Source organism: Nicotiana tabacum, unplaced genomic scaffold (genome assembly GCF_000715075.1).
Source record: "Nicotiana tabacum cultivar K326 unplaced genomic scaffold, ASM71507v2 Un00354, whole genome shotgun sequence".
Classification (NCBI taxonomy): Eukaryota; Viridiplantae; Streptophyta; class Magnoliopsida; order Solanales; family Solanaceae; genus Nicotiana; species Nicotiana tabacum.
In genome coordinates this window covers 51135-59791 of record NW_027438591.1, presented here as the reverse complement: position 1 = coordinate 59791, position 8657 = coordinate 51135, and the positions used below count along the sequence as shown (strand labels likewise).

The 8657-nt window shown below is 37.0% G+C and overlaps 1 protein-coding gene across 1 annotated transcript; it reads left to right on the top strand.

Annotated features, from left to right (window-relative positions):
• The first annotated feature begins 263 nt into the window (after positions 1-263).
• LOC142179105 (uncharacterized) lies at positions 264-668 on the top strand. Its single transcript, XM_075248929.1, has one exon. It carries the CDS (start codon positions 264-266, stop codon positions 666-668), a length of 405 nt encoding a protein of 134 aa, XP_075105030.1.
• Positions 669-8657: the final 7989 nt, after the last annotated feature.

Genomic DNA, 8657 nt, shown 5'->3' with positions numbered 1-8657 from the left:
TGAATTTAAAAGTCAAGATCTAATTATGTTATGGTAAATAATGCATGAGTAATGAGGAGAGGTTGATGTAACGTTGGCCGGCTCGACTAGGTTAATTTAGTTGGCTCCCCAAGGTTGGAGCGTGACAAGCTTGGTATCAGTAGGGAAGTTCTGGAGTGGCTTATGAGGTTGTTTAATGTCATTTATAGGCCGACAATAATGCCTGATGAGTGGAGATGATCCCAGTATACAAAAACAAGGGTATCAAACTACTATGCCACACTATGAAGGTCTGGGAGAGGGTGGTGGAGATGAGGATAAGGAAGGGGGTGTCTATCTCTGAGAACAAGTTCGAGTTCATGTCGGAGGGTTCGACGACAAAAGCTATTCATCTTGTTAGGAGATTGGTGGAACAATACAGGGAGAGGAAGCAGGACTTGCATATGGTGTTCACCAATTTGGAGAAAACATATGACAAAGTCCCTAGGGATGATCTATGGAAATGCTTGGAGGATAGATGTGTACCTGCCGTATACACTATAGCGATTAAGGACATGTATGATGGAGCTAAGACCCGAGTGAGAAAGGTGGGAGGAGAATCGAGGCACTTCATAGTAGAGGTGAGGTTGCATCAGGGATCAGCGCTTAGCTCGTTTCTAATTGCCTTGGTGATGGATAAGTTAACATGACACATTCATGGAGAGTTACCTTGGTGGATGTTATTATCACATGATATAGTATTGATTGATGAGATATGTGGCAGTGTTAACGCTAGAGTCTAAAGGTTTCAAGTTTAGTAGAACCAAAACAGAATACTTGGAGTGCAAGTTTAGCGACATGGCTCGGGAGGCTGATATTGATGTTTAGTGGGGTCCGTAATCCAAGGAAATAGGGAGATTGACGAGAATGTCACACATTGTATAGGAACGGGGGTGAATGAAATAGAGGTTCATATGCGGTGTTTTGAGCGACAAGAATGTGCCGCAAAGACTTAAAGGTAAGTTTTATAGAATAGTTATTAGACCAATCATGTTGTATGGGGAGGAGTATTGGCCAGTCAAGACCTCTCATGTTCAGAAGTTAAGATTTGCGGTGATGGGGATGATGAGATGGATGTGTGATCATGGTAAGAGAGATAAGATTAGGAACGAAGATATTCAAGATAAGGTAGGAGTGGCATGTATGGTGGATAAGATGCGGGAAGCTAGGATGAAATGGTTCATTGACGTGAAGACAAGAAGCGTAGATGCCCCTGTGAAAAGGTGTGAGAGGTTGGTAATGGCGGGTTCAAGGAAAGGGTGTGGTAGGCCGAAGAAATACTGGGAGAGATGATCAGACAGGACATGACACATCTTCAGCTTACCGACATGACCCTTGATAGGAGGGTGTGGAGATCGAAGATTAGGGTTATAGGTTAGTTAGTAGTCGAATTTATTTCCTTTTCACACATGTACTTCCTTCCCTAGTTGTAGTACTAGTGTTATCCTTGTGTTCCTTATTTTTAGATCGATACTTTTTTACTTGAGGTTCTCTTTGCTTCGTTTTATTTTTCTGGTTGTTACTATTTCGTTTGTTGTAGTTCTCTATCATAACTGTTGTGATTTTGTCTAATTGAGCCGATGATCTTTCGGAAATAGCCTCTCTACCTTCATAAAGTAGGGATAAGGACTACGTACATAATACCCGCCCCAGACCCCATTTGTGGGAATATACTAAGTATGTTGTTTTTTTAGATGGTAACAGAAGTCTCTTAGCTAGTGTCTGGACATATATTTGGTTGAAACTTGAAAAGACAAGCTTTTGAAGATGAGATAGAAAAATAGTTTTTGAAAGTTGAAATTGTGTTTGGACATACATTTTGCTTAAGGAGAATTTGAAGTTTTGCCAGTAGAAAACTTCGAAAACCGGTCTAAACCACTATTTGAAACTTGAAAAATTCATATCCAAAAAATGGTCACTATTTTATAAGCAAACAATGTTTTCAATTTTTGTTTTTGAAAAAAAGTGCATAAAACTTATGGCCAAATGAGAGCTAATGTTCTTAAGTTTGATTTGCACCTTGGTTCTTTATTGTGATATTTCTGCATGTATTTTGAACCTTTGGACAAGTTCATATAGGGTATTTGAACTTATTGAGATGGATTGGAGGGGACCCAAGGGGCCAGTGCGAGTTTCGGCGTATTTGGAGCAAGCTTTGAGAGATTTGAAATGTTGAAATATATTTTTCTGGACATGACCTTACTTCAACAAGAGAATTGATCATAATCTATAAGGAATTTGGGGATGATCCAAAAATGAAGGTTGTAGCCCTTTGAATCTAGTTTCCAGAAATTCAAACCGTTTGTCATTCCGACATTTATACAAAAAGTTATTACTGTTTTAGTTAGCAAGGTCAATGTTGTTATCTCTAAAAATAGGCACCAAATATTTTTGCAATTGTATATATCACTTTATTTCATACTTGGACTTCATTTTATCGTTTAGGGAGTTACGGAGCTCGGATTGAGGTGATCTTTTAAGAGATTTTCTCCTAAGATGGTGCGGTAAGTGATTCTCAATCAAATTTATGATTACAAGATGAATCTATAATCGATTTTGCCTTAGAATCAAGGATTCAAAAGAGGAAAAGAGGATTTCTGACTTGAAGGTTAAGAAAGTGCATTTTGGGGTTTCGAACAACTTGGACTCAGATTTGGAAACTAATCATATGTTTGGACTTGTAAGATTACGGGTCAACAGGATACGACTTATGTTTTATGATTTGACTTTTGAGATTTAGTTAAAGATCATTTATCATTTGGAATTGATTTATATATCTTTATTTGACTTCCTCGAATACTCTTTGGGCTAGATCGGGCTTGTTTGATGGATTTAGAGCTAGAAGAGGCGGATTTTAAAGAATAGAGCAAGATCGGATAAGGTAAGTATCTTTTAACCTCGACTTGAGGGAATTTTTCCTAAAATGAACTTATATGATACATGCTACATGTTTAGGGGTGACATATATACGAGGTGACGAGCGTATACGTGGATGACGAGGTTGTACCATGGTTAGGGTAGATTTTAGACTATTTTGTGGCTTGTTTGGTGTATGTCTCACTTCATATGCTTTACTTGATTAACTTGTGTCATGATTCTTTGCCATCTTTATATGTTAGTATCATGTTATAGGCATCTCTCTTATGCTAGTGTAACATGATAGGATATTTTACGTCATGACTTGTTGAATGACTATTTGAGCATCTTATTCATGCTAGAATAATGTTATCAGTATCGTTCACGTGCTAGTGTAATATTACAAATTCAATGTACTTATATTATATCCATACATTGTCTCCTTAGATGCACCGTTCACATCATTCATCTGAGACTGTTTGGGCGCGTAATTTCACGTTCCTATATAGAGGTTCTATTTGGGCGTGTGGATTCACGTTCATGTGTTGAGACATTTGTTGGGCGTGTGGATTCAAATTCCTTATTGAGATACTTGTTCGGGCGTACGGATTCCCAATATAGATGAGATCAGTTCTTTGTGTCTTCATCTATGCCAATAAAGTCGCCACAACTGTCTCTGATGGAACGAAAGGCATCAAGGGTCCAAGAATGGAGAGGGATACCAAAGGCCTTTACCCAACGATGCTCACTATTCTGACTTATCATCTCTGATCTCGACTTCGGCGACCACCATTTCAGTGATAGCTTCCTACCATTCCAGAACCAATCCCCTGCTTTGATTCTAATTGCTTCTTGTTTCGATGGGAAATCAAACAAAAATTGGTTGTGGTTAATCGTTGTTACCCGGAGACCTGCAATAACTTGCCATTTATTTATAAACCACTTTTATATTACCTTCGGCTTTGGGCTGAGATTGAAAGGATCATTGAAACACCCGATAAGGCTTTTACCTACAAATCTACTTACTGTAGCTTCTAGAATTTCAGGCCATTTGATAATTCTGGCAGCTTCAATATAAGGTTTTGCATGTGATTGGGCTAGCTAGAATCGTGGGTTGTGACCTTTCCCTAAGAAGCGAATAATCTTCACTGCAATATCTCCCAAACCAAGATTCCACTCTTACAAAACGGCCATGTATATTGAAATTCTAAAAGATTCTACAAGTGTAGATCTGGATTTTCCTTCCCCTATCTTTGGCAACTATTCCCTGTAATTAGTGAGGCTTATTTAAGAGCTTCACAGACCCATCTTACATTCCTCTCGTCAAATTTAAGGCTGCAAGTGAATCTTCTCCCACGCTCAATTAATAAGAACCATCTGTCATAATCTTCACTAATGTCGACTAACTCAAAAGATTTATCACCTGAAATGAAGAAAACATTATCTCTCATGGCTGGAAATATTAAAAGTTAGAACGGATTTTTATAGCTTTATTTGACTTATACTCTTTGGGCTAGATCGGGCTCGTTTATGGATTTGGAGCTAGAAGAGACAAATTTTGAAGAATAGAGCTTGCCTGTAGGGTAAGTATCTTTCTTAACCTCGACTTGAGGGAAGTTTTCCCAAAATAAACTTATGTGCAACATGCTACGTGTTGGGGGTGACGTATTTGGGAGGTGACGAGCGTATACACGGATGTCGAGGTCGTACCATGTTTTGGGTAGATTTTAGACTACTTTGTGCCTTGTTTAGTTTATGTCTCACTTTATTTGCTTTACTTGACTTGTGTCATGACTCTATGCGCAAATTCATACGCTTGTATCATGTTATAAGCATCTCTTTTATGCTAGTGTAACATGATATGATATTATATGTCATGACTTGTTTGTGTGACTACTTGAGCATCTTATTCATGCTAGAATAATGTTATAGTCATCGTTCACATGATAGTTTAACATTAAGAATTCAATGTAGTATTACATGGTAGAATTGTGTATTCATAGATGGTCTCCCAGTGTTTTGGATAGCGAGAGAGAAGCAACAAAAAGCATCGAGGACCCGCTTCACTGAGGCGAGATGCGAAGCGCTCACTTTTTTGAAGTGAAACACCAATTAATACAAATAATTAAAATATTAAATTTGCATATATAAATAACTAAAAGGTCAAATAACCATCAGATGGTGCCATTGAATATACTGTGTATAAAGAGAAATTAATTGTAATTAAAGAGAAAAAATAAGAATTAAATGTAATTGTAATTGAAATTATAGAATATGGAGTGGTTGATAAGATACATGGTGTGAAGAAGAAATAAGAGGAGAAAGACGAGAAAAAGAAGTTCTACTAGAAAAAGTCACCAGAACACAGAGAAATCAATACTTGAGTATAAGTACTTAGGCTATAAAAAGAAAAAGAAAAGAAATAATAAAGAAAAGAAGAAAGAAAAGAAGCAAGAAGAGAGGACTTACTGCCAGGAAAATTCACCGGAAAACAGAGAAATCGGTACTTAAAAATTTGTACTTACACCGGAAAAAGAAAAAGAAAAGAAAGAAGATGAAAGAAGAAGAAATACGTACCTGAAATCGAAGATGAGCAGCGGCGACAACTGAATTTTGAAGAGTGTCTAAACTATGAAGTGAAGAAAACCCTAACGTTTTTTAAGTTCCTTAGTTTTTTTTAAAAAGAAAAAAGAAAAATCGGCGCTTACTCGCCTCGTCGGTGCTTTTTGAAAAACGTGACGTAGCAACCTTAAAAAGTGCATGAGCCTCACTTCGCTTCTTGCTAGCGAGAAGCGAGCTCTATTTACAACACTGTTGTCTCCGTATATGCACCACGTTAACATATAGTTTTAGTTCTCATCATTCATCTGAGACTGTTTGGGCGTGTGGATTCACGTTCCTGTGTTGAGGTTCTGTTTGAACATGGGGATTCACGTTCATGTGTTGAGACATTTGTTGGGCATGTGAATTCACATTCATGTGTTGAGACATTTGTTGGGTGTGTGAATTAACATTCATGTGTTTAGACATTTGTTGAGCGTACGAATATACGTACCGAATGCGTGTGGATATGGATCTGTCCCTCTAGAGTCACTGAACACCGAAATCTCCCCGGCAACGTGCGCACAATGGACACATGGATTTGTGTCGGTTTTAGTACCAAGTTTGAGTCTTTATCATGCATAAACATTCTACACTCATGTAGAAACATTCAGACATATCATCTACATATGCGGATCCATGCATTCTACACATGTATGAGACTTGATAGCAGGATGTTGACACTTGAGGGGTGTCAGATTGATATAACGTTTGAGTCTTTACTAGTTATTGCATATCTCATTTATATGCGAATTTGGTGCGCACTTTGTATAAGCTTATAACCTTGTTACGGAAAAACATGCTTATTATACTCCTCTTTGGCTACACACCTTAATATTGGTATCCGCTGTTTGTTGGTGATTTCTCCGTTATTGTATATGCATGTCAACTACACATGTTATATAAAGCGAGTATATTTTGACTGAACTTCGCCACTACTTTGTTAAGATTAGTCTTGATACTTACTGAGTACATATGGTCAGTTATACTCATACTACAGTTTTGCACTTTGCGTGTAGATTTTGAGCTGAGTTGTTGCGGAGGTCGACATCAGCGTTCTTGTTATTAGCCACCATTTTATTCATGGTAGATTAGTACTTGTATTTCTGTTTATGTATATTCAATAAGATAATGTATTTTCTTCATACCAGCGTTGTATTCCATTTTTGTTTCCCATGACTTGTGACACCAGTTCTTGGGATAGTTTGTACTAATTTTTGCGTTCTTATTTCATTATCTATTTAATGAACTTCAGTTTGGGTTGCCTTTTATGTTGGTAGTTTGCTTAGCGGGTTGGTTAGGTGTCATCACAACTTGGTGGATCTTTGGCTCGTGACATATCAAAGATAAATGCTAACGACACAGAAAAAAAATCAAAAGTTGAGTCAAGTCTTCAAAAACTAATACTTACTACAATAGAATGATCACTGACATGTATTGCCAAAGAGACATGCGCTTATTGATATTAAAGAAGAGTTCCCTTGATCCCTGAAAGCTACTAAATCAATAAATCATAATTTATCTCAAGCTAAACCTTTGCTTGGTCCACTATAAGATAGGCATAATAAGGTACAAAAACACATAACAAGAAACAACAGGATCAAGCTTATATATACATATAAGTAAAGCAGCAGCATCAAAACAAATATCAGAACACGTACATGAGACTAAAAGCATCAATCTTTGCACAAGAAAGAGGGATAAAAAGAAGGCCATGAGTACAAAACATGAACATGGAAAAGGTTGTTGGGGCTGAGGGGGTCAAATACATATATGAGAATGAGGGTTGGGTTTTTACTGGCCAGAACCTAGATCAGAAGAAGCACCAACTGAGACAGAAGCAGATGCCTCGGAGGGCAACCCCCCATGCCGGCCATAGCCAGAGATGAATCTTGGGGATACCCTTTACCTAGAAAACCTTGAAAAGTAGTAGTTGTTGTAGCTTCAGGTTTCACTTCATTATCAGTTGCAGTACTACCACTACTAGCATTTTTGTTACTCACGACATTCTTGTTTAATTCAACCATGAGCAAAATACCTTAAAATCCCCCTAGACTTGACACTGATTATTAGTTGCAGCCTTAAACTATTCGTGGTCTTAATTACCCCCTCAACTTAGCCTTTTGAGAGGCATTACCCCTTGGACGCTGATGTGGCAAAGAGTGTGGGTACACTCGCTTGCCACGTGGATTTTTCCTGTATATGTGGCATTTTTTTGAAAAATAAAATATATTTTTTCCTTTTTAAGTATGTTAATTCTTTAGATAATTTTTTTCGAATACAAATTTAGATAAAACTTGGATAGAACTACATTATTTAGGCTAAATGTTTTTATTTGGCTAAAAATAATAAAGTTTTAGTTAATCTTTTTTTGAATTTGATCTGAAAATAAAAATTTATACAATTGAAATAAATATTCAAGGCATCTAAAAAGTTATAAATTTGAAATTAATTATTTTGGCTATAAGTTTTTATATAGCTCTAAATTATGGCGCTCTAAATATATATTTTTTTTTACAGATTTTACTTGAAAAAATGAAAATACACAGTTGAAATAAATAATCACTGCATCAAAAGAAGAAATAAAAAGAGTACACTCTTTTTATAGTTGAAGAAATTGTACTCTTTTTATTACTTCTTTTGATGCAATGACTATTTATTTTAACGGTGTATTTTTATTTTTTCAAGTAAAATCTGTAAAAAATATATTTTGGATGGAGATAATGCATTGTTCGAACTCCATAGAGCTGATGGCCCTGGCCATGGAGCAGGGGGTGAAGGAGCTGAAAGCCCTGGCCATGGAGCTGGTGGGCAACCTTTTCCACCTCAACTAATGAATGTTTTGCCCGACCCACAAGCACCAATGGATGCTCTTTTCAACCCAGAAGCAATTGCAGCAATGGCTGCATATTTGAATGAAGATAATGCACAGTTCCAACAGCATCTCGACGGGTTAAATCACTAGAAGGGGTGGTGGGTCGATGCAGTTATCCTGAAGCAAAGCTACAGTAATAACATGTGATAACTACGTAGACCTGCTGCTTTTTAAACTCTTACGTTCTAAACTTTTACGTGCAATATACTGCTTTCTAAACTCTGTAAAGTGGCAGGAGTTGCCATTCAAAGAATTGAGATGTAATAGCATTGAACTTTAAGTGTTTCACAGATTTAGGTAGAAAATG